This window comes from Mirounga angustirostris, unplaced genomic scaffold, assembly GCF_029215605.1.
Source record: "Mirounga angustirostris isolate CCGP_5_RB_7025 unplaced genomic scaffold, mMirAng1.0.hap1 SCAF_6, whole genome shotgun sequence".
Classification (NCBI taxonomy): domain Eukaryota; kingdom Metazoa; phylum Chordata; class Mammalia; order Carnivora; family Phocidae; genus Mirounga; species Mirounga angustirostris.
This window is the reverse complement of record NW_026991714.1, coordinates 27,038,001-27,061,959: the sequence shown is the minus strand read 5'-3', so window position 1 is coordinate 27,061,959 and position 23,959 is coordinate 27,038,001. Positions and strand designations below refer to the sequence as shown.

Genomic DNA, 23,959 nt, shown 5'->3' with positions numbered 1-23,959 from the left:
AAGATAGCAAGGATTATGTGTAAGAAAACTTAAGGAGGCACAAGTGAACTGGGGGCCTTCAAGGCACCTTGGTGCTTTGGGGAAACAAGGGCCCTGTGATCACAGAGTAGGGGAGGGGACACCACACTGACGTGTTGGAATCATCTAGGTTCCTCCCTTTCCCATTGGAACGATGAGGAGATTGGAAAAGAGCTTCCATGATCCCTTCTAGTGCTTGCTTCCTTGATGGGATGGGGGGATCTGGTTTCTCCCACCACCCCCAAGTCATTCCCTTCCCCCTCCCCATAAAGCCTTCCCGGATCAGTGGGCTGTGGTGCGTGGAACGGTGTCCAGGGTGAGAGGGGCCATAAGTATCATCACTGTGAAGAAGAAAGCCACCGATCCTGCAGCACTCGACAGAAGAAACCAAAGTCGGAGGGAGGCCTCCGCCTTCACCCCCATGGGTCTCAGTAGCTGCTTACAGGCTCAGGGGGGCACTCCATCCATCTCAGAAGCCACACTGGAAAATAAACTGGGCAAGCTGAGCCCAGCTGCACTGAGCTGGCTCCCCAGCACCAAGCCGGGTGGGCCCCAGCCCCTGGCACTCTCTCCGGGGTGGCGTGTGGGCAGAGGACGCGCTGGCTGCAGGCTGCACTGGTTTAAAGGGAAGTGGGGAGCTCCCAGGACATTGTGTCGTCTGCCTCTTCACCCAGAATGTGAGCTGCAGAGATCCTTTCTTACTGGCACAGAAAGCACGCCTGTTTGGCACTTGGCTGAGCAAATGCACCCCCATGCATGCATGCACGCAAGTGCCTCGCTTGTAGCAAATGCTCCGTGAACATGAGTTGTCTTTCCTGAGAATGATTCCCCCGTTAGCTTGGGGGTGCAGAGCTGGTGCTTGAGCACAAGCCCTCAGGAGATAAGCACTGCGCGGTGATTGGAAGGGGGAAGGGGAGGTAAGCTTGGAAGGGGAGGTGGGGGCACTGGTAGGGGGGTATGGGGCAGAGCCGGAAGGAGGGAGGTGTGCAAGGCTTTTTTGGGCACTTGTGTCAGCTGGCCTAAGGGGAAGAGCGGCTCACTGATGATCTGGTTGTTTTGGGTCAGCGTAGCACAGCAAAGTGTTGCCATGTGATCGCTTTGAACCTCAGTTCCCTCATCTGTCAAGGCTTTCCTACCTTACCAGGACCGCCGCCACGCAGCAACGATGAGGTGACCAATGGTTTTTACTTTGGTGATTTTATTAAAACTCCTCCGGGAGGTCCTTTGCTATTTTCTGTTACGATTTTTACCTTGATTTTTAGTTCGTCGTGATTTTTATGTGACCCAGGGTTCCCACCCTCTGCGGGCGAGATGAGCCAGTGCGTTGCAAAGCTGTGGCCCAAATCTTAGATCCTGAAGACTCAGACCTCTAGCCAAAGACCCGCAGCTCCCCACTCGCTGGGCCCTGGCTGGGGAGGGGGCCTCCTCTTAGAGACCCCTGAGGGCTGGTGGAGCCTAGCGGGGGGGACTCACACTCTATTCTCCCCTCCCCCAGGTACAAGACGGTGGTGACTCCCCGGAGGGCGGCAGTGGCCATCGCCGGCTGCTGGATTCTCTCCTTTGTGGTGGGTCTGACGCCCATGTTCGGCTGGAACAGGCTCGGGGAGGTGGAACGGGCCTGGGCAGCCAACGGCACCAAGGGCGAGCCCGTGATTGAGTGCGAGTTTGAGAAGGTTATCAGCATGGAGTACATGGTCTACTTCAACTTCTTTGTCTGGGTGCTACCCCCGCTGCTGCTCATGGTCCTCATCTACCTGGAGGTCTTCTATCTGATCCGCAAGCAGCTTAACAAGAAGGTGTCGGCCTCCTCTGGTGACCCGCAGAAGTACTATGGGAAGGAGCTGAAGATTGCCAAGTCGCTGGCCCTCATCCTCTTCCTCTTCGCCCTCAGCTGGCTGCCCCTGCACATCCTTAACTGCATCACCCTCTTCTGCCCTTCCTGCCAGAAGCCCAGCATCCTCATCTACATCGCCATCTTCCTCACCCACGGCAACTCGGCCATGAACCCCATCGTCTATGCCTTCCGCATCCAGAAGTTCCGGGTCACCTTCCTTAAGATTTGGAATGACCATTTCCGCTGCCAGCCCACACCCCCCGTTGACGAGGACCCCCCTGAAGAGGGGCCCCACGACTAGACTCCACCTTCCGATCCTGCCTGCCCACATTGGGGGCATCTCAGCCCAGTCCCACGTCCCCACTGGTCCCACTCCTGAGCCTTCCTGGCTGGGCTGTGGGGTGTGGGTGACCTGCACCTCGGGTCCTGGAGGAGGTCTGGGAGGGCGGTCCATGAGGAAGGAACCAGGCAACCTGAGGAGAGGAGGAAAGTGGCTTGAGCCTCCCCAGCTGTGTGACCATCTACGGGCAACCCAGTGCTTCGGGCTGGATGGACCTGGGGAGACTGAGGCTGCAAAGGGGCCATGTGGGCTGGGAGGGCAAGCTTGGGCTCCATGGCAGTCAGGGGAGCCTGCTCGTCTCTCGTGGTGGATGTGCAAACCTGGGACCAAGCCTAAGGAGAGGAGAGGATCCCCTCCTAGATGGAGGGAGGGAGAGAAACTGCACATCATGGTCTTGCTTTCTCTCCTTTCTGTAGAAGGTGGCAGAGCCACTGAGGGGCAGGAATCATGGAGCCTCAGTCCCTGCCTCCCCGGACCCTGAGCGGCTAGCCATGCCGGGTGCCAGGGTGCCTGCTGTCCCTGCCCCGGGGAGCCCAGGTTTATACTTGGAAGAGGCAGAAAGAGCGGGTCCAGAAATCATTCCCAACTTTTGCTTTATTCTCCACCAGCCCTGGGACCCGGAAAGGGGGCTCCGAGCCCGCTGGAGCTCATGCGGAGTTGAAGGGCAGGCCGCACACAGCCACCGGGTGGCAGCACTGAGCCTTGCTCCGGCCCCGCGCGGCCCAAGGAGGAGCCTGGGCTATAACTACCTGTCATCTGGGCTACCAGCTCCACTAGCCCCTGAGGATGGCCTGGACTCTCTAAGTGACGCCCATCTCTGCTGTTTCTGGGCCAGATGGAGAGGAGAGCCCCAGATATGCCAACGTGAGGGAGCATTCTGCCTGCCTGAGGGCGGGGGTGTGGACAAGGGAAAGTGCTGACTGTGGGTACTCACGGGATGACTTGTGACGGGCTGGAACAGGCCAGGGGAGACCACACCCCTGAGAGTGAGGCAGGGAGGTCTTGCTGGCATTTAAATGCCCCCAGTATCCCTGGCACTAGTTTTCAGGGGCTTTGGGGCTCTGTGGCACAGTGTAAGCTTCAGAGCATCCAGGGAAGTTTCCACCCTCTGCCAGCTCTGTGGGCCCTTGTACAGAGGGGTGGGGGTGGGGGGTTCTGTGTGTGATTCCAGGTCCTTTCCTTTCTCGGAGGTAGGATGTGCCCTGGCTCCTAGGGAGGGCCACCTGACTAATAAAGACTGTGAACCTTGATGGAGAGCATGCCCCTGGCTCCCCACCCTCACCGCCATCTGAGGGCAGCAGACAACCTCAGCAGAAGAGAGTGGGGGGGCCGGGGGGGGGAAGCAGGGAGGGGGTATGGAGGCGTTCAGAGCAAGGAGGGTTCTAGAGAAGAGTGTGTCTGTTCCTATAGTTATGCTCTTGGCATAGAATACCCTGAATGTGAAAGCAAGATCTTAAAAATCTCATGTCTGGAAACCCCCCTTAGATCCTGAGTCCCCTCCCACTGACATCTTCCTCCTGATGTCACACGTGGAGACCCCCTCGCGGTGACGCATTCCAGCCCCCTCGCTGTGACACAGCGCCTCCCCCATCACAACGACGCTCACTGGCACAGAGGCCCCCGCACCGAAACACACCACACACCTTTATTTGAGCGGTTCTCACCCAGAGTGCACCTCTCTGCAGGGGCATCCAGTCTTTGCACCTCCCAGGCCCCCTCGTGCCCAGGAAGCCTGGCCTAGGGCCTGCCAGGCCTACCCTGGCTCCTGGGCTCCAGTCTCTAGGGGAGGGAGGCGAGGCAGGTACCAGGGAGGAGAGCCATCAGCCATCACCATGTGAACAGGGCTCTGGGACATTCGTGGAGCTTGATTCTGAGTCTGGTGGCCCTGATTCTCCAGGTCTGCAGCACCTGGCAGAGAACACGCTTCATGAGCCCTGGGGTTAGACAGAGCTGGGCTCTACCTGCCCTGCTGAAGAAGTGAGACAGGGCAGAGGGACACAACGCCCCTCTTTTCTTCCCAGGCCTCCCACCCCAAGGGCCCAATGCCCAGCACTTAGCTCTGCCCCTGCAGCTCTGGGATCCATGTCCGGAGCCTCAGAACCACCTGGGAGGGAAGGTGGGACACAGGTTGTTGTCCCCTCTTTGCTGACAAGGAAACAGGCCCAAGGGAATGCCCTGAACTAGACCCCTGTCCTATGCGCACATTGCCCGGGACTGCAGATTTGTCCCCAGAGCTGAATGCCACCTTTCCCTGTCCCCGCCCCACCCCCACCCCCTGCTCTGGCCTCTGCCCCCAGAGGCCGCGGGTCCAGCCATTTACCGTTCTCCTCATCACAGCCTCCTGTCGCTCTTCAATGTGTGGCTGATGCTGGAAGAGATGCCACAGTCAGAGTGGGGGAGGGGCGAGTCTGCAGGGGACCCGAGTTGGGGATAGTGGGACGAGAGGGGCTCAAGGCTACAGGCCCTCACCCCAGGTAATCAATCAGTCTGGGTGGCAGACTCTACTACCTCCGTTCCCTACACTGGGCTGTCCTCCCACTTGGAAAATCCTTCCACTAGCCAGATCTCTTCGTCTTTACTAACCCTCTATCTTGCCTTGATTTCCAGCACCCAGCCTCATCTAGTCGGGCAGGAGAAGAGGTGGTTTCTATTAAAGGACGGTCCCTGGAGAAGGATGTTCCTTGTACCTTTCCCTTTGATCTCCAGCCGGCAGTCCACGGATGCCTCCCCTAACACATTGACAGCCTTGCAGGTGTAGACCCCAGAATCAAAGGGGCTGGGCTTCCGGATCTCCAGGGTGCAGATGCCTTGCTCAGAGAGGGCACGGTATTTGGGGTCACCCTGGATGTTCATCTTGTTTTTCATCCAGATGATCTTGGGCTAAGGGAACATGGTCAGAAGAGAGCTGAGGAGATTGTGGGCTGGGATGGGCTTTGAAGGAGCTGTCTGGGAAGATTCCCCAGCCCCACTGCCCCCACCCACCCAGGGCACAGGGGGGCTTCACCCCTTACCTTGGGCGATGCTCGGACACTGCAGAAGAGCTGAGTGCTATAGCCAGGAGTGGAGGTGTGGTCAGCCAGGGGCTGGGTAAATGAGGGGGCTTCTGAGAAGTCTCGCTCCACAAACCCTTTAGGTTTGGCAACAATATCTGGGTTCACAAGAGAAAGGGGTGCAAATTTAAGGTTACAAGAGTAGGCCTGTTAGAACTGAATTCATCCATTTTCCTAAAATAATCACTATAGCTTACGCTTAGGTGTCTTATTTAATCTACTTAGCATCCTTCTGCAAGAGTGAGTTTGTTATTACTATTTGACAGACGGGAAACTAAGGCCCTTCATGGATGAGTGACTTGCCCAATATCACTTAGTGAGTTTGGGGCTTAAAGGGTAGACAATCACATCATGACCATGGTTCTCTGGGCAGAGAGCTGGTGGTCTGGAGGAGGATCTTAGCATCAACAAGGGCAGGAGACAAGCCATTTCATTGCTGCTGTGGGATGAAGGAGCTCTGTGGCAGGACCCCAGGCTCCTGGGATCTTCGGGAAGCCAGGCATGGCCAATATGCGGGAACTTAGAGACAGAAGATCTCAAAGAAGCAGAGGAAGTCAGGACCGTGCCTGGGTGGGTCAGGGAGAGGACAGAGAGGGCAACGGGCGGGAAAACTGGATAGATGAGTTGCTCTTGGCCAAGGCTGGGGACTTGCAACCCAGAGATCCACATTTCATTTCTGTTTGTCTTTGGAGACCTGACTGGTTTTCCTTTTTTAAACAAAAATGTCTTCCTCGTTCTGTGCAGCACAGGCTGGTGTTAAAAATTTGCGTGTGCCTTCCCAAGCCTACACAGACTCCGTGCTGGGGCGGCGGCGGGGGGGCGGGGGGGTTGCTGGAGATCACAGGGTGACAGGGAGCAAGGGCTTGGCATTTCATATTTGACGCAAGCATGTCACGTGGCTGTGTGGAGACAGTAAATCCCCGTATCTCTCCTGTCCATCTGTGTGCTGTTATACGAGGGTCAGGAGGCTTGTGTTTGAGCCAACTCACCGGCCTCTACCTACCCACGCACGCTGCCTCTCCGAGTAGTGCCCCTGGGACACCGCGCATGAGCCCCCGGGATCGCTACCATGCTGGCAGCCACCAGCGACTTCGGAATAAGCGCACAGCCTCCCAAGGGGCGCATCTCCTTTGCACGGGTTTGCTCTGATGTGTTTGTTAAAATCAATCAACCACATCCATTTCTTTACAGTCCCTCGTGTGAACGCGTGAGCATGTGCGTAGCTGTGGAGTGGGCGTGGAGAGGGCAGCAGATGCTCTGGCGAGCGGCACCCACCAGGAGCCCCCAGGGAGGGGTGCTGATGCCCCAGGACAGGCCGAGCCTGGCTGGGCGGGGGGTTGGAGGGAAGGAGGGCCCCAGGACCAGACCCACCTGCCTTCTGGATGCGGGCTAGCTCCTTGGTGGTCGCGGCCGAGGCACTGAGCCCGCACTGGTTCTCCGAGAAGACCCGAAAGGAGTAGGTGTTTCCCACGATGAGGTCAGAGATGGTGCACGTGGTCGGGTGGTAGCGCTCCAGGACCGTGAACCATTGCTGCAGGGACCCCGGCCCAGTCATCCTCTCCTCTGACCCTTGCCCTTGCCCTCCTGGCTCGCCCTGCAGCCCCTTCCTCAGAGGGGCTCATTCCAGGCCTTATCCCGAGGGAGCTGAACCATCCAGCTTTGGGAGACGGGGTCCCTGGATACTCAGATGACCTCGCTAGGGTCCTCAGAGAATTCTAGATTCTTACGGCTCAAAGTGTGGCCTGAGGACCTGCAAACTCAGAATCATCTGGGAACTTCTGGGAAGTGCAGGATCTCAGCCCCCGCCCCAGACCTAACGAGTTAAGACTGGCATTTTAGCAAGATTCCCAGGTGATTCATAGGCACATTACATTTCCAGAAGCACTGCTCTAGACCTTGAAGGGCCGCAGAGAGCCCCCCTTGCAGTCTTCAGGAGGCAGCTGAGGCCCAGAGAGGAAAGGGATCTTGCTAAAAAGCCACATGAGGATCAGGTTAGTGGTAGTTAGACTAGAGCATGCTCCCTGGACTCTTGGAGGGCCGGGCTTTCCTGGCCACCTGGCCCCTTCCCCCCGCCGCACACTGCTCCAGCGGGCCTCACCCCTGTCTTTTTGTCTGCCTTCTGCACTGTGTAGCCCAGGAGCTCTGTGTTGCCTGTGTCCTGGGGCGGTGTCCACTCAAGAGCAGCGTTGCAGCCCCAGACGTCCAGTAGCCGGATGCTGCTGGGGGGTCCAGGTTTCTCTGCAGGGCCAGAGTGTGAGGGGGGTGAGGAGGAAGGCTGGGCTTGCTGCAAAATCCCCACACCCAAGATCTGGCTCCCGTCACACACTCCCTGGCCTCATCCCGTCAGCGGTCAGCTCTGGGGTAGGAGGTGGGGTCTCTGGGTCCCCAGCAAGGCAGCCCCGCCTCCCCTGGCCCCGTACCAATCACCAGGATGTCGATGGCTGCCTTGGCCTCCAAGCCTTCCAGACGCATAGTGAGCTCATAGCAGCCTGAGTCGGAGCGCTGGGCCGAGCGGATGAAGAGGATGGAGTCCTGGTCCCCGGTGCGCACATTCACCCGCTGGCTGTCCAGGGCGTGGCCATTATGGGTCCAAGAGGCCTGAGGCTTGGGGCTCCCCTGGGAAGGAGGAACTCTCAGGGTAGGTGCAGGAGATGCCAGCACCCCCATACCCACTCAATTCCGGGGATCTCTGGAGCTGTGCTCAGGGGAGCTGGCCCCAACAGCCCTTCCAGGAGAGATGCAGGTGCTGCTCACAGCCTCCTTCTCCAGGTGTCCAGCCAACCCTCGGACCACCCATCCCAACCACAGGCTGGAGAATCACAACTGAGTCATGTGTACAACAGAGGGAGGGTGAAGCTCTCTTGGTGGGTCTCATGAGGGCCGACCCTCATGAGGATCCTGACATTTCCAGGGTTCCTGCGACGCACCTCAAGTAGGGGCCCTGATTTCCATCCAGGCTGTTATCGTGGGCAGGGGCCATACGTACCTGGAAGGGGATTTGCAGGTTGACTGGCTCTCCCACCTGGCGGATGTAGGTCTGACGAAGGTGGCGGGGGACTCGGATCTTGGGGGCCTCTGTGTCAAAGGGAGAGGCTAGGCTTAGCACAGCATGGGGTTGCTGATCGGAGGCTACTGTGGTAGCCGTAGGAAACAACCGGTGAGGGTTGCTGGCTGGGCAGGAGGGCTCCTAGTTGTGCTCTGGGGCTGCCCGCTTGTGGGAAAGGCTAGTGGAGATCCAGGGGCCCAAATCCCTCAAGGGCCTTGGGGAGTTGAGAGCTGGGAGGTTCCAGGAGGGCAGGACCTCCATGGTGTGAACTGGTAAGCATCCTGGGCACTCCCTTGGCGCCCTGACCCTGCCAGGCTGGGATTTACCCTGCAGCCCAGGCATGCCAGGGCTCCAGATGGGTCCTGGCGGGCTCCTTGGCTCCCCCTAGTGGGGAGCAGGTGCTGCACCTGTCGGCCTGCATTCCCAGGAAAGGTGGCCATGCCTTCTTCCTCCTCATCCAGCACCCTCCATTCCCCAGCAGCCCAGAGAAGCCCCTGTGAGACCCATTTGCCCATTTCTCTGTCGGAGGCCATATGGGAGGTTTAGGATCTTTCCCTTCTTAAATGAGGGCAGAGCAGCTATACCCCTTCTTTCTCTGTCACCCCTCCCACTACCTTTCAGTCTCACAGTTGGGAAGTCCTTCCTGAAATCTCACTTCAGTCCCATGCTACCGGGGGGGTGGGGAGCCAACTTCCTGACCGTCACCTAATCAGGTGCGGCCACCAAAGCTGCTGTGCATTCTAAGGGAGGCTGAAGCAGCCCCGGCCATCCCCCCGCTCCCCACCCCGGGAGGGGGCAGGAGTGGTGGAGCTGAGGCTCCTCAGCAGCAAACAGGGGGCAGCAATTGGTCGGTGGCACACAGGCCGGAGGGAAGGAGATGGTGAGAAGGAACACTGTGTCTCCGAGGATTAGCTGTGCAGGCCCTTGGCTCTGGGAGCATAAGGAGTGGAACGATCTAGGGGCAGCTGCAGGGGGCCAGGAATGCTTGGCAGCTCCAGGTGGCTAAGAAGGGACAGCTGAGCAGCTGAGGATTCTGGACTAGGTCCCCACCCTGCCCTGCCCATGAGGAGGGCCTGGCTGGTCCCTGTTTGTTCGCGGCCTCCTCCCCCTCTTCTCTCCAGGAAATCCCCTTCTCTCCGGCCAGAGGAATTGTAATGGAGTCGTGGGTGTGGAGTCTGGCTGGCTCCTTCAATGTTGGGCCTTGGAGTAGAGAGCCTTGGCCTCTGTACCCTCTCAGAGTCTGACCTCCTGGGGCAGGTCCAGGACCTTCCCAACCAGGAGGGCTTCCTGGCGCCTCCAGGCTAGAGTCGACATGGCCATACTGTGGCTGCCAGGTGGGGTCATGTCTGCCCCAGACTCAAAGGATGGGAGGGTCCCAGAGAAGACTCCCGGACTCCCGGACGCTTGGTGGCACAGGAATGGTCCTGTATGGGAGGCAGGTTCTGGGATTGCTGCTAATAGGCTGAGTGACTGCGAGGGAGTCCTGGGGCCCCTGGGGACCTGCTTGGCTTGGATGGACCAGCTGTCATAGCCCTTGATTCTAATCTCCCTAGCCCCGTGGTTCCCACATCTCTTGGGCCTTGAAGTTGAGAAGTATTTCCTTGAATCCAAACTTGACCTCTCCTGTGGCTCTGAAGCCCACTCTTTTTGGAGGCCTCCTGTGGGTGCAGGGGAATAAGAAGGAAGGTAGAGAAGGCCTCAGGCCACCTGCTGGCCTGTGTCTCTCTTCACCCCAGGCCCTGGGCTGTCCCCAGAGACCTCAGATCAGATCAAATGACTCACTGCCATTAACAGACTGAAACCCGATCAGCTCTGGCAAGGGAGCAAGGGTAGGCTTGAGGCTAATGCACCCTGCAAATAGAAGTCTTACAAAGGGACAGCAGCTGGCCTCCAAGGTCCCCAGCACACCGCTGCCCTCTGGGGATGGACAAAACTTCACAGGCCTGCAGGCTCTCGTCTGTTTCTCCCACTAGGGACATGGTGGGATAAGAGGCAAGCAAAGACTTCTTTCTGTTCAAAAACCTTTGGGAGGATCTGGAACCCAGGCCATGTGACACGAGCAGAAAATGGGCAGAAAATGAACTTCCCTGGCCGCTGGAGGGATTCAGATTAGATAGGAGGAAGAACAAAATGGCTTTTAGCATTGGGACGCTGAGGCAGGTGACCTGGGGAGCTTGAGCTTTCATTTCTGGGAGTCAGGGACACCCTCCCCCAATGCTTGGGGGCTGGGCCACTCAGGGAAATGGCCTCTTTGACCTCCAGAGGCTTGCTGCTGAGGAACCTGGAACTTTCTTAAGGCAAGATGGTGATAGCATGTGGCTTGTGCATGTGAGGGTGGGATGGGGGAAGATGATTGTCTTGTTGCCTCTGCCCATCAGCCTCAAGTTTCCCTACCTATCACATAAGGGGCCTGGGGAGGGCTGGGAGCAGGAGATAAAAGGACGGGCTTTACCGATGATCTTCTGGATGTGGACAGGCTGTTGTAACACAGCTGGTGGGCCAGCCCCCGCAGAGCTCACTGCAGCCACACGCAGGAAGAACTTGTCCTCCAGAGCCAGGTTCCGCATGGTCAGCTGGGTCACCATCAGGGGCCGGGCGTTCACGGGCACCCACTCCGAGCCTGGGGAAACGGACAGCATGCAAGGCCCCGGCTTCACGGCCGTGGGCATCCTTCTCAGTGGGGCTTTCCTCCTCCCTGGGGATCTGGGGCAATGGACCTCCCACCCCGGGCCTTATTTTCCCCTTGCTCTCCTTCCCTGGCTTCTTGTCAAATGGCATCAAAGACACCCGGTGTTAGAGCCCTGAAATGGTGGTCAGAGAAGGTATCACTAAAGCCCAGAGAGGGCTGGACACATCTGCCAAGTCATGCAGCAAGGTAAGGACAAAGGCAGAGGCCAGGCTGAACTTGGCCACCATGGAGGTGAACAGGACAGAGGCAACAGGAATTGGGCCATTGCCCTGGTCCCCTGTTTCTCTTCACTGTCTCCTATTCTTAAGTGCCCCTGCTCCCGGTTTCTCTGTCCCCCCCCTGCTTGCCCTCACCAAGCAGGCTCCTCTGAGACTCAGCATCTCCTTCACTTCCTATCAGACCAGCACCCCAGCGGCCCCGACCCCTCTCTCCCTGTTACTCAGAGGCTCCCTGGAGCTGGAGGATGGGGTAGGGGGGTGTCTCCTGAGGTTATTTGGACATCCCCCTGCCTCAGAGGTCCATGGGGTGAGCAAGAAGTGTTAGGTGAGTGGGTTGAGGGGACCACTTGCACTTTCTTCTTCTGTATCTCCCCCGAGACTGGCCCAGCTGCAGGGTCTGGGGGCTTGTCGCTGCGACTCCCAAGCCCACCTCCCCTGGGGGTACGCAGGGCTAGCCCAGAGCTCACCTCCTTCTCTGCAGAGCTCCAGCACATAGCCCTGGAGCCCCAGCCTCCCTAGCCTCTCCGGTGGCTCCCAGCTCACGGTCACCGAGCTGTCGCTCACATCCTCCAAGGTCAGCTGCAGCGGGGCACTGGGCACATCTGGGGGAGAAGTAGGGGGAGATGAAGAGGTCTGTGGTGGAGAACTCTCCCCCGCCCGCACTCCCTGCCCCACCTCTTGTCACCTTCACTTGCAGGGGCAGGTTTAGTGGCTGCGGGGGCCGCAGGGGCTGTGGGGGCAGGCTCCTGTGGCGTGGGAGCCCGCTCTTCCCCGGTGGACGCCAATGCTGCCACTTCTCCAGAGGGCTCGGTGGTGGGTGCCTTGGCCGGCTCAGAGGCGGTCTCCTCCGGACCACAGGCAGGGGCCTCCGAGGCGGCTCTCTCTGTCATTGCTGGGCTGGCTGGGGGTGGTCAGGCTGGAGTGTGCAGGGGTCAGCAGGAGAGGGTCTGGGCCTCCAGGGTGCCTGGGACACCTAGGTCCAGGCTTATATAGTCAGGGGCTGCCCCACCCCCAGCCAAAGGATGATTCCCAGCTGTGGGGTCAGGTCAGGCAGGGGGACTGGGGGGCAGGGAGATGCCTCGGCCAGGAATAGCTCAGGGGGAGGAACTGCAGGGTCCCTTGAGGAGTGCACTACCTCGTCCATCACTCCGATTGGATCTCAGCAGCCAGGGTGTTGGTGCCCGGAGGGGAGGAGGGCACAGATGGATGAGATGAGGCATTGCCGAGAGCTGGTGCCAGGAGTCAGGCCAACGGGAACAAGAGCTTCCATCTGGAGAAGGAACCCAGATCACGCTTTGTGTTTGGCCTCTGCGGGGCACTTGTACCCAGGGCTTCTCAGCCAGGTGCTGGGACCCAGACTGCCTGAAACAGCCTTCCCTGGGGAGCACTCCCAGCACTCCCAGCTTTGCTTCTGGGATCCCACACTCCTCACGCTCCCTGGGCATTCTCACATGTGCTGTGTGGGGTTGAAGGTTCCAGAGAGGAAGGGGATTGGGATGCCCAAGGTGGGGCTGGTGGGAGGAAGGTCTTCCAGCAATGGGGCCCCAGGAAGGGGGCCTAAGGTCCCTGGTTACTGCTTTTGCTGGAGAGGACCCAGTCTCCCCAATCCCTGCGACAATCCCCTAGCCCTTGGCAGTGAGATAAAGTCATGAGGCAGAGCTGGAAGAGAGCCCAGAGGAGGACGGCACTCTGAAACTTCTAGATTCTTTGAAGCAGGGAGGGTTACGAGGCAGGTACAACCAAACGTCTAGTCACGGATTCATTCACCCAATAAAACGTTCAGACTGGCAATCATTTAACAAGCCTGAAAATACCACGAGTCAGGGAGGAGGGGAGGCCACGGGGACGGTCATTGCCGGTGGGAGTGGCGGTCGAAGACATCCCTTTGGAAAAAGGGAGACGGCATCTGGTAAAAACGGAAAATGGGCATGTCTGCGACCCAGCAGTGACAGCCCTAGACACTGTCACACGTGCCCAGGAGACATGCACGCCAATTCGCACAGCAGTATTATTTGTAATAGCCCAAACCTGGGGAAGGCCCCTGTCCCTCCACAGCTCACTGCGGAGCACGTGTGCACCTATAATCCAAAATACGGGACGGGACGAGCCAACTGCAGCCGCGGGGGCGACCTAACAGATCTAACAGTTTCATGGTGAACAAAGGGAGGAAGGCTCAAGAACAGTGGGATCCCACCCATGTTAAATTCAAAGGCAGACAATCCCACGCTCTCTTCTTCCAGGGGCTTCTGTAGGTGGTGAGACCCCAGGGGGAGGCAGGGGGAGGTCAGGAGCGGTGCCTCCAGGTGGAGGGACAGGGTGTCTGTGCTGGTGGGGTCTCGGGGGGCACTACTGAGGTTTCATTTCCCTTCCGGTGTGGGGTGGGGGGGGGTTATACAGGTTTTTCACGAGTTAGTAATTCTTTAAATGAAACAAATCCATTCTATGCACTCTTTAGCATGTATGCTATATCCCAACATTTAAAAATAAATACACAGGAGTGTGGCTGCCTTTCACTGCTCGTTGTCCTCGTTGTAGCGGAGGGCCTGGGGAGCCTCAGGGTCCGGCCCTGCCTGGGTGCCCGCGCCCTCTGCCAGGTGACTCAGTGTCCTGCCAGGCAGGAGGCGGGCCCCGGAGACCCGATCCCCATCCCTGGCCTCTGACTCCGCAGCTATAAGCGAATGTGACTAACTCTGCAGGACCCTGAGTCAGCCCTGCGGAGCTTGGCCCAGGGTGGGGGAAGGGTGGCTCCAGGGAGGAGGGGGCTTGGCTGCCCCGAGGGCTCACAGCCCTGGGGGGGTTGGAAGACCCTTGTGTTGTGGGGTGGGCGAGGGGCGGCGACTGGGGAATTCCTGGCCCCACTGGCCCATGATGAAATGCCAGGTACCCTCCCGAGGCTCTGGCCAAGCTCTCACTTTCCTTGCCTTGAGCAGGGCTGTGACCTTGGGATCAGTTGCATCTGCTCAGCTCCAGCTGGTTCAGATTTCAGGGTGGCCAGTAGGTACTTCCTTCCCTACACCTCAAACCAGTGTCACAAACCAAGGCACGGATCATCGGAACATGAGGGAATCCACACATAAATTCTCTTTGATTTTGGAGTGTGCCTCTGGACTCCAGATACAAGGCATGCCTGGGGCCCTGGGAGTTCCACAGAAACCTGACGAGAGCATTTCTACCTCATAAAGGCTGCAAGACCAGCGGGTCTTCTGAGCCCATCCCAACTCACCTGTATTCCCATCCCACCTGCCTGCCACCTCATGTCCCCGGCCACGGCCTGAGCAGAGCAGCCTTGTCTCTGCTTGGGTTGGGGGCCGAGTGTGTCCCAAGAGGAGAGACAAGGGAGACAGAGGGCTGAGTGGCAGCCTTAGGACATCTGACAAATTTCCGCCCAGCAATGGAAGGGGCTTTTTAAGGTCATGAGCCACCTGCCCGTCTCTGGGAGTCTCAGAGGCTGGACAGCCATGTCTCAAGCACCCTGCAGAAACTCCAGGCCTGGGCCAGAGGGAGGGTGCAGGAGGACATCGGGGTCTCTTTCTAGCCCTGAACGGCCAGGGTCAGGGTTCTCTAACCTGGCCCTGGGTTGGCTCCCTACCCCTTCCCAGGGGCTCAGAGGAGATGAAGGTTTGGAATGTGGCTTCCTTCCTAGTACCTGCTAACCTGCAGGAAACAGAAAAGTCTTCTTTCAACAAGGAACTAGGTCAAGAGGTCTGGACTACTTTATTATCCGGAAGGCCATCAGCCCTCCTGAGTTAAGTCCACAGTGGATGGATCTTAGGAGGCCGGCCTCCTTTTGGGACTCCCCGGGGCCCAGCAGAGGCCAGGGTAGCCTCACCTCTGCACCTTCTACAAGCTCAAGCCCCCGAGCCTGAGAGAGGAATCCAGAAGACACGACCAAGGGGAGCCCAAAGAGACCGAAGCAAGTGCCAACACACATGAAGCTCTGGCGCTTTATTGAGCAGCAGCTGCAGAATTAGGGAAGGGAAGTGGGAGGGGAGACGTGATCATGTTCCTGAGTGCAGCTTTCAAGCTGGGCTTGCAGAAGGGGTAATTAGTGTGGCTCTGCTTCGTGAGAGATGTGTTGCTTGCACAGGCCAAATGGTGCCCTTCGGCAAGGAGGCCTGGGGGTAAGGGAGTCCAAGAAATCTCCTTGTGTGGGGCTGGGGCCATTGAGCATTCTCACGAATCAGCAGCGGTGTGCTAACCCCGGGGCTTCCACCGTGCTGGCCCCCAGGACTTAGCTGCCCACGGCCCTACCTCTACCTGCTGGTCCACTGGAGCTGAGCTCAGACGGCTCCCCTGTGGCCCTCCGCGTGGGGTCCAAGGGAGGGAGACTGAGGCTCAGGCGGGGACTCAGCAAGGTGGGCGATGAGGCTCCGGGCCAGCAGGGATGCCCCTCGCCCCACCGTGTGCAGGACAGGGGCTAAGCCGCGCCGAGCGCCTCCTTGATGGCAGTGGTGAGAGGGAAGCGCACAGCCCCGCTGCAGAAGGCACCCCGGAAGTCATCCAAGTCCAGAGCCCACACCATGGCGCCGGCCAGCTGCTTGTTTTTCAGGTACTGCACCTGGCAGGGAAGACCCGGGGGGGGCAGAACTGGGTTCCTGGGCTGGAGTGTGCACGGGGCGGACGTGCTGCCTGGGCCCCTGCCTAGGGAAGGGAACAGCGGGCACCCAAGACCTGGACCACCCCGCCCCCACGACCCAGCACCGCCCTCAGTGCAGGGGACCTGAATCTGGCTGCTTGGAGCCGGGCTCCCTCTCCCTCTTCATCCTGGGGCGTGGCCTTGAGAACCTACCTTGGTTTTGACGCTCTCCTTGTCGTCGTACCCCACCCACTGGTTGCCCTTGGTGGCATAGGGGACCTGCTGGCCAGTGAGTCTATGGACCGTGGCGAAGTGGAGGAAGTCACAGATCTGAGCAGAGAACAGGGCCGGGTGGCATGGCGAGCTGGGTGAGATGGTGCAGGTCACCAGGGAGATGCCCCTCCCCACATCTATTTCAGCCCCTCGCTTCATCCCGCTCAGGATATCTGCCCCCAGCCCCCAGCCCCCAGACTGCAGTCCTCATGCTTATGTATGTAAACCAGATGCAAACACCCCACGGTTCTGGGGGTGCTGTAGCCTGAGGGCATGAAGGGGACTCTGGTTTGCTTCCGGCATCTTAAACAGGGATGTGGGAAATGATGGGTTGACGTAAGGACTGGCCCAAGGCGATACAAAGTAGCAGGGGCAGGGTCCAAAAAGAACCCGCCTTTGGGCCATTGCTCTTTTCTGGGCTGGCAGGAAAACCTCAACTAGGGCCAGAGGGGTGTCTGGGAGCTTGGTGGGGCAGACCCGGTGTGCCCGAAGGAGACTTAGTAGCAGGAGGCCTGACCTCCCCGCTTCCTCCTCCTCAGGTTTTTTTTTTTTTAGATTTTTTTTTTTTTTATTTGAGAGAGAGAGTGAGAGAGAGAGAGAGCACAAGAGGGGGGAGCGGGAGAGGGAGAAGCAGACTCCCTGCCGAGCAGGGAGCCCAATGCGGGACTCGATCCTGGGACTCCAGGATCATGACCTGAGCCGAAGGCAGTCGCTTAACCAACTGAGCCACCCAGGCGCCCCCTCCTCAGGTTTTTATTCCCAAAAGAGGAAATGGGGGGTGGGAGGCTCACCTTCCTCAGGGCCTCTGGGTGTGTGGGGATCTTACCTTCTCCCTAGCTCATACCTCATAGTAGGCCAGGATCCCTTCCTCCTTGGTGAACCGGCCTGGTAATCCGGGCCCTGAGATCGGGGCTCCCACACCGGTCTTGGAGGAGGCCAGAGTGAAGCTCCTCCCAAAGGCAGGGATGCCCATCACCAGTTTATCGGCTGGGGCTCCCAGCCTCAACATATAGCTCACGGCATAGTCCTGGGAGGGGGAGGGGAGGAGCTGTTAGCAGTGCTGGAGGTGCAGGATGGGCAAGACTGTACTCCCACTGCCGCCTTGACAGGTGGAGTTCCAGGCGCGCCCGGCATCTGGGACACGCTTCCTCCTGGGAGCTGATAATCGCAATCTAAAATGCATTTTGTAGTTGCATTCTCCAAAGAATGGTCTTAGGTAAAGGAAGGGATTATGACTGTTGGCAACCAATCCGGTGATCAGCTCAGGTTACACGCAAGTGCAAGGCTGGTCTAGACCAGACTCTGCCTCCTCCCTTCTGCAGGCATGGAGCACTCACAGACTTGGGCTTCAGTTTTCTCATCTGTGGTGTGGGTCCCATAAGCCCTCCCTTGCAGGATTCCCCAGGGGCACAGCATTGGTGTATGAGCACTGGCAGGTGGCAGGTCTCTGGGGCCCCCTGCCTGGCCAGCCACCCTCCTTCCAGGCACTCACGGCGTTGTTGAATCTGTCAGAACTCGCATCCTCCTGGCCTCGGAACAGGGGGCTGTGATGTCCTGTGGTCTGACGCCAGGCTCCGTGAAAGTCATAGCTCATGAGGCTGATGAAGTCCAGGTGTCTGGGGAAGAGAGGTCAGAGGGCGAGGCAGGAAATTAGAAAGGTTCTTGGCCTCGCATCCATCACCCCGGCACAGTGGGAGCAGGGCAGGCAGGCAACCCTGAGGCAGGCCCCGTAGAGCCCTGTGATCCACCGTCCAAGCTGCCTGGCCACTTCCCCTCTGCCGCACCCAGGAGTGGGCTCAGAGCCCTACAGGTGCATTTAAGGCAAGAATGGAGTCCTTTTATTAGGTCCCCAGCACACGATCGGGAGCTGGCCTCTGTCTTGCCTTCCACCCTCCACGCCTGGCACCTGCCACGTTCATCTTAGTGAAAGCAGATTAAAGAGTAGCATCAACAGACAGCCTGGTGGGGAAAGAGCTGGGCCAAAGGGTGGCCCTGAACCTGTGATCCACTGGAGTGGGGAGGAAGGTTTACACACATATACACACACATACCCGGGTGAGAGGGACCACATGTGGATTGCATGAATATGAGCTTTGGATATTTGGGGCAAATGGTTGAGAGCCACCTAGTTCCCACCTCCTAAATGATCCATTTAAACAGAGTCTATGCCTCCCTGAGATCATAAAGAAGATTCTGAAAAGTCATAGTGAAGAGCCTTTGCTCTTTACTCCTGTGTTTCCTAAGATCCATGTCTTCAGATTCCACTGACATCAGCCCGTGGGGCTGTGAACTTCTCATCCTCACGTGCAGAAGGGGACAGGGTGAGGAGGAGGGGTGGACAGGGCTGGGGTCCCCTGTGTGTGAGAAGACACCTCAAGGCATCTAGCAATGCAAAGTGTTCCTGCTACTGAGCTGTGTCTGCGGTGACTAGTGCTCTGGTGGAGAAGAGATCCCGCAGTGGCTGGCCGGTTTGTGTATCGTCTCCTACCTCCTTTTCCACAAATGCATTCATAGAAACTCTCTCAACTGCTTAGCACAATAACCCGTGTGAAGATGGAAGGACAGGGATTACGGTGCCCCTTTTGACAGATGGGGAGACCGAGGCATGGAGAGCAGAAGTGACTTGCTCAAGGCCACACATCAAGTTTTTGGAAGAACGGGGACTAGAAATCCAGTCTTCTGACTCCACGTGGAGCGCTGGGGCCGGGCAGGGCTGGGGACTCACTGGGATATCTGGGCAATGTCATAGCCACTGTCGATGATCACCTTCGCTGCGGACACTGCTGCGCTGAGAAGCAGTTGCTGTCTTGTTCCCTCCTGGGCTTCCCTCGCAAACTCAGCCTTCATTTTCTGGTTGGGAGAGAGGCAGGTGAGTGACGGGGGCCCGCACAATCCCAGGGGCTGTGTGCGAGGGAGCCTTGTGAGAGAGGCCGAGGTCTCCGAGCCTGTCATTGACCTTCCCCATCTGCTAGGACCCCAGCCTGACTGCGCTTCAGGGCGAATGCTAGAGTGGCCCATTGGTGGTCCCACCTGGGACTCACCCACCCTTCTCCTAAAACACTGTTTGGACCCATCCCATCCCCACACCCCACACACACCCATCAACGTTCCATTGCTCCCTGTCCGAGAGGGACCATGAGGACAGATAGTGGTCCTCGTTGGCCCACAGATTGTGTTGGAAGAAGTTTGTTTTTCAGTCTGTGTTTTGTTCATGCCAGTACATGAGACTACAAAAATTAAAGTGGTCTTTAAATTTACATTTAGTGGTCTTTAAAATCAAAATGATATGGGTACTGTGGACAATTTGTTTGGATAATCACTCTGCCCCTGGGGCCCTGGAGATGCTTGGGCTGCCCTCATTAGATGTGGCCAAGTGTCCCCAAGGCAATGCATGCTGGGGAGTGGCAGCATCGATTTGGGAGGTAACAGTGGGTAATGATGCTCCCCCACTACGTGGGCGTTCTGCTTAGTGACCTTCTGCCTCTGAGGACCCCACCACACCTCCCACCGTGGTCACAAGATGTCTTCCTTGTTGTGTCAGATCTCAGGGCACAAGCCAGTTTGTCTTTCCCCAGTCCGGGTCCCCGGACCCTGTGGCCAGGCGGCCTCAGACCCCTCTCAGCCTGCCCTCAGGGGGCCGCCCCCTGGTGCCAGCGCACCTCGCCCCCGCTCTCCCCGACCGGCCAGCACCTTGACCAGCCTGGTGAAGTAGCGCTTGTCTCTCCGGTCAGGGTAGAGCCAGGCCAAGTCGAGCCCGTCGAAGCCGTGGGTTCGCAGAAACGGTATCACCGACTTGATGAAAGTCCTGCTACTTCGGGTCTTGGAGGCTATTTTGGAAAATCTAGGGCCCCAGTCACCCCAGTGGAGTGCTCAGCACTGACATGCTGGTGGCCTCGGGCATCTCCAGGGGTTTCTGAGGCCTGTGATGCGGGGGCCTGAACCCCCGAGCTCCGGAAGGGCATGGCTGGGACGGGACCCACCTCCAGGCATCTCAGACAGAGCTCTGGAGCGGCCAGTCCAGGTTCCAGGTCCTGCTCTAACACCTACTAGCCAAGTCGCCTTGGAAAGGTCATCACCTACATCTCAGTTTCCTTGTCAGTGAAGTGGGGATAATGGCCGTGTCTCACGGTGCTGTGATGGGGATCCCCTGTGATTGTGGCTCGACGGGGGCCTGAAGCTGAGCCATCACTCAGTAAGCGGGAGCTGTTAGGGCCACGTCTTGCCCCCCTTTTCAGCCCTGCTCCAACCCTACCCACTCCAGGGAGTCCCTCCAGGCTCTCTACACTCCCCAATTTTCGATTCCTTCCATCTCTCTCCTTCCAGCCCTAGGGGCAGTATCTCCCAGAAGTCCTGTGGTTTCAGGTCTGAGAGGCAGTAGATGGAACACCGGCCGGGGGTCAGAAGATCCACTGACAACGTACTGTGTGACTCTTGGCAAGGCCCTCTCCCTCTCTGGGCTCTGGTTTCTTCACTCTACACAGGGTGGGCCCCCAACAACCATTTAGTCCCCCATGCCTAACCTGTCTGCAGCCCCTGCGGCCCTCTACATGGGGTAAGGGAGACCTATGCCTCCTCCCCTCATTCCATCATCCTGGGGAGTGGGTCCTACCTGTGAGAACCAAAGTTCCATCCTCCAACAGAGAGGAGGGTCTTCAGGTTGGGGTTCCTGTGGGGCACAGAGAGGCAGGAGGGCCAGGGTGGAGTGAAGCTGTTGTAACATGGGCCGGCCCCATGTGTGGGAGGCTACTGCAGGGTGCCAGCATTGGGTGGGAGGTGCTTCCAACCCTGAAATTCAGGGTTCTAGGAGGCATAGACTTTGCGGCAGTTACTCTGAGGTATGCTGCCCATTTTTGTTTCTCCTGAGTGGGGAAGCCAGGAAATGGCAAAATAGGGTCATGAGTATTTTCCATGGTCCCTGGAGAGGCACCCCCAGTGGGGGAGAGGACTCCCCTTCCCCAGGGGAGCTCAGCCGGCCTTGTTCTACAGCCTGCCTCTGTCACCACCAGGCATGGCCTAGCATGTACCCTCATCATCTGCTCCCACCAAAGCCCAGGCCCTCCACTTCCCCAGCCAGGGTCCCCAGGGGCCGTCCCGCAGCCTCCCGAGCAGAGGCGCCCTGCCCTGGGACCAGCCGGTCTAGCCCTCCCTCTGCCTCCTGTCCTGGCAGCCTGGGGCCAAACCTGTTCTTGAGCATGTTCAGTGTGTTATAGAGGGTGACATCATTCCACTCCCAGGTGTCTATCTCGTTGTTGCTTATGTTGGCGAAGCTGTAGATGACGTGGGTGCAGAGGAAGGGGTCGATGGCATCTGGGTAGCAGCTCCCAAAACCGTCCCGGTACTGGGACCAGCTGGTGTAGTAGCAGACCAGTTTGTACGCAGAATCTGGAGAAGAAGTCTGGGGTGGTGCCTGAACCAGGACAGAGCCAAGGGGCCTCTGGCTGAGCCCTGCACTGAGCACCGATGGAGTACTGGGGGCCGGGGCCCAGATGTGAGCCAAGTTAGCATTCTCAACACGAGGGGCTGGCTCAGTTCTCTCTGCCTCTGATGACAATAAGGCCTATTCTGAAAAGGCTTTGAACAGATTAAATGCAGTAGATGAATATCCTGCAGACTAAGGACAGGGCACTGTGTGCGGTGAGCATGAGGGCTGGTGAATAAAGGTAAAATGGGACTCGGTGCAAGTAAAGAAGGCTTCCTGGAGGCAGTGGCTTGGAAGGAGAGGAGGGACAGAGCCCAAAACAGCCAATGTCAGAAGACCCTGGCCTTCAGAGTGGAGCCTTGTGGAACCTGCAGGGGGTCGTCGATCTGGGAGGCTCTGTTTCTTCTCTGCCTTCCTGCAGGAGTGTCCCTAATTTGTAACCCACCCAGAGGGGCAGTCCCCAGCCCCCCTCCGCCCATCCCCCAAGCTGGGGCACGATCATAGTGGACCAGAAAGTCCTTCCCCTCCTCATTCCAAGTCCTCCTCCTGCAGAGTGAGCCTTTTCCAGTTACAGAGGAAGAACAGTGGGCATCACCTGCCCATGCTGCCCCTGGGCCCAGCTGCGGTGCCCACCAGACCACAAGTCCAGGCCTTCAGCAGACCAGAACCTTTGAAGGGTTTTTATTTTGAATAATTTCAAATACACAGAAAAATAGAGGATAGTATAATAAACATCCATATGCAAATCGCCTTGGTTTGACATATGTTAATATTTCTGAGCCATGTGAATCACAGAAGAAACTGGAAAGTGCTCGCCTCTGCCAAGATCTCCTCCACGTCACCCTTAGCACACCCCCGTCTCCCATGACTTGAAAGAGGGGTTACTTACAGTTCTGGAGCAGCACCAGGACCACGAAGCCTGAAGGGAAATCCGGAGTCAGACCCCATGCGAGGATATCCTGCCCTTCCTTCTGCTCCACCCCCCACCCAGGGAATCAAGGGGTTAACACCAGTTGTCCTGCCCCTGTTTCCCCTCCCCCCCACCCCCTTCCCCCAGCAGGTAGGAGGCCAGCCCCTTGGTGCAGTGGCTTCCTGGGTCATCTGGGCCTCTCAGCCTGAAAACCCACAACCAAGCCAGCCTTGACCAGCCCGGACACCTGTCTGAGCCACCCTCAGCTCCATCCTGGCTGCAGCAGAGCAGGCCGGGCTGTGGCCGCGTCCTGTGCCCTCAGCTCTGTCTAGCCGCTTAGACAGGGCCTCTTCCCTGGGCTTCACGCTTCCTTTTTATATCTGTCCCCTTCCACTCCCACGAGCCCCCAAACATCCCATTTATGGGAACTGAGCTGTGTCAAGGAAGGAATTACCAGCAGAGAAGGGGCCAGGGAGGAGCACTGTGGGCCACCAGAGGAAGATTGAGAAAGCTTGGAGAGTTTTGAAAACTTGGGCCAGGTCTCTGGGAGGCAACTGCCACCCACGGGGGTGACTATCTGGTGGCTCCCGGGTGGGTGACCCCGCCTTATTCCCAGCCACCTTTCTCATTGCCTTCTGCACCCCCCCCCCCCCCCACTTTTCTGCCTGCAGTTTCTGGGCTTTTCTGGCAGCCTCTCGGCTGGCGTCACCAGCCCTCGGCCCAGGCCCTCGGCCAGGTGGAAACCGGGCACAGTTGAGTTCTGAAGCCCGCAGCGCCCCAAACAAGGCTGTTATTTACTTTCTTTCCAGGCTCACAGCATCCTGCCTGACCTGCTCCCCCCTCAGACTTTCTCTCTCCAAGCCTGGTTCCCACAACCTGGCCCGAGAGTCAGGTGAGGGTCTGACAGCCTGGGAGCAGTTGCTGTGCTGATAATTTAAGGGAAATCTGGGGGGGAATTGAAACCCACCCCCACCGCACCCCCGGCTGCTCTGAGGCCCGATGCTGGTTTGCTTCGGTTTTGAAATTCCAGTTCCAGGGAGCGATGGGGGTTCTGCTGCAAGCCTGGGGCTGCAGTGAGGGATCAAGGAGTCAATTCCCACAGCCCCAGATCTCCCCCAGGAGCAGATAATCCTAGAAGACCGAGAACCTCCATAATCTCTTTCAGTGATGCTTCTGACACCCAGACCTCACGATGTCACCCCCTCCCCAAGTCCTTGAATGATTCCTTATCACTGTCAGGGTAAGAACAAAACTTCTTAAGGAGGTTGTGCTGGCTTTGCCCTCTGCTTGGGGATACTTTCTTTGGCCAAAGATCCAAGACCTCTCCATTCTTTGCAGGCTGCAAATTAATGAATAGGCGGCGAGTGAAATGTTCCAAATTCTAAGAGCCAGAGTGGGCCAGAGGGCTTCTTAACAAAGTCCTTTTATTTGTACTCTAACATTAGGTAATAATCTGACATTAGCCACCGCGGTTTCACAGCCCTCTCTTGGTGAGTGAGGTCTCTCCCCTTCTCCCTCTTCTCTCCCTTCCTCTCCCTATAAAACTGGAACGACCCCTCTTTATTGGTCAAGGAGTGCATAAAAAG

The 23,959-nt window shown here is 58.0% G+C and overlaps 3 protein-coding genes across 6 annotated transcripts in view; 1 reads left to right on the top strand and 2 right to left on the bottom strand.

Annotated features, from left to right (window-relative positions):
- The window catches only part of ADORA1 (adenosine A1 receptor), a 33,323-nt gene extending 29,881 nt beyond the window's left edge, over positions 1-3,442 (top strand). For all 3 annotated transcript variants that reach the window (XM_045877002.3, XM_045877001.3, XM_064593978.1), the window contains exon 3: positions 1,514-3,442. In XM_045877002.3, the coding sequence (XP_045732958.1) occupies positions 1,514-2,153 (640 nt within the window). In that variant the 3' untranslated portion in view covers positions 2,154-3,442. The remainder of the gene's footprint in view (positions 1-1,513) is intronic.
- A 373-nt stretch (positions 3,443-3,815) lies between these two features.
- On the bottom strand, positions 3,816-12,172 carry MYBPH (myosin binding protein H). 2 transcript variants are annotated; one of them, XM_045876999.3, is made up of 11 exons: positions 11,881-12,172; positions 11,663-11,797; positions 10,741-10,908; positions 8,229-8,317; positions 7,663-7,858; positions 7,341-7,480; positions 6,614-6,773; positions 5,204-5,340; positions 4,880-5,072; positions 4,513-4,560; positions 3,816-4,100 (listed from the first exon to the last, which is right to left on the bottom strand). In XM_045876999.3, exons 1-10 carry the CDS (start codon positions 12,083-12,085, stop codon positions 4,544-4,546), a joined length of 1,440 nt encoding a protein of 479 aa, XP_045732955.1. In that variant the 5' UTR covers positions 12,086-12,172; the 3' UTR covers positions 3,816-4,100; positions 4,513-4,543. The 2 variants fall into 2 exon arrangements, with proteins under 2 accessions (XP_045732955.1, XP_064450047.1); XM_064593977.1 differs by lacking the exon at positions 3,816-4,100 and adding an exon at positions 4,278-4,296.
- Positions 12,173-15,494: 3,322 nt separating this feature from the next.
- Positions 15,495-22,773, bottom strand: CHI3L1 (chitinase 3 like 1). Its single transcript, XM_064593975.1, has 10 exons — positions 22,621-22,773; positions 22,353-22,382; positions 21,225-21,426; positions 20,654-20,710; positions 19,735-19,885; positions 18,770-18,894; positions 17,537-17,660; positions 16,889-17,071; positions 15,985-16,101; positions 15,495-15,753 (listed from the first exon to the last, which is right to left on the bottom strand). Exons 1-10 carry the CDS (start codon positions 22,643-22,645, stop codon positions 15,613-15,615), a joined length of 1,155 nt encoding a protein of 384 aa, XP_064450045.1. The 5' UTR covers positions 22,646-22,773; the 3' UTR covers positions 15,495-15,612.
- Between the last annotated feature and the right edge of the window lie 1,186 nt (positions 22,774-23,959).

What these genes read in the sequence shown, in the direction of transcription:
- MYBPH (XM_045876999.3), bottom strand. Translation starts at nt 12,085, where the DNA reads ATGACAGAGAGAGCCGCCTCGGAGGCCCCTGCCTGTGGTCCGGAGGAG. An exon ending in ACCTGCCCCTGCAAGTGAAG is followed by an intron (nt 11,798 to 11,880) that starts GTGACAAGAGGT and finishes CTTCTCCCCCAG; the next exon opens with ATGTGCCCAGTGCCCCGCTG. An exon ending in ACCTGCAAATCCCCTTCCAG is followed by an intron (nt 7,859 to 8,228) that starts GTACGTATGGCC and finishes CCTCCTTCCCAG; the next exon opens with GGGAGCCCCAAGCCTCAGGC.
- CHI3L1 (XM_064593975.1), bottom strand. Translation starts at nt 22,645, where the DNA reads ATGGAGCTGAGGGTGGCTCAGACAG. An exon ending in GGATCCTGGCCTACTATGAG is followed by an intron (nt 16,102 to 16,888) that starts GTATGAGCTAGG and finishes TTCTCTGCTCAG; the next exon opens with ATCTGTGACTTCCTCCACTT. An exon ending in AGGAGAGCGTCAAAACCAAG is followed by an intron (nt 15,754 to 15,984) that starts GTAGGTTCTCAA and finishes CTTCCCTGCCAG; the next exon opens with GTGCAGTACCTGAAAAACAA.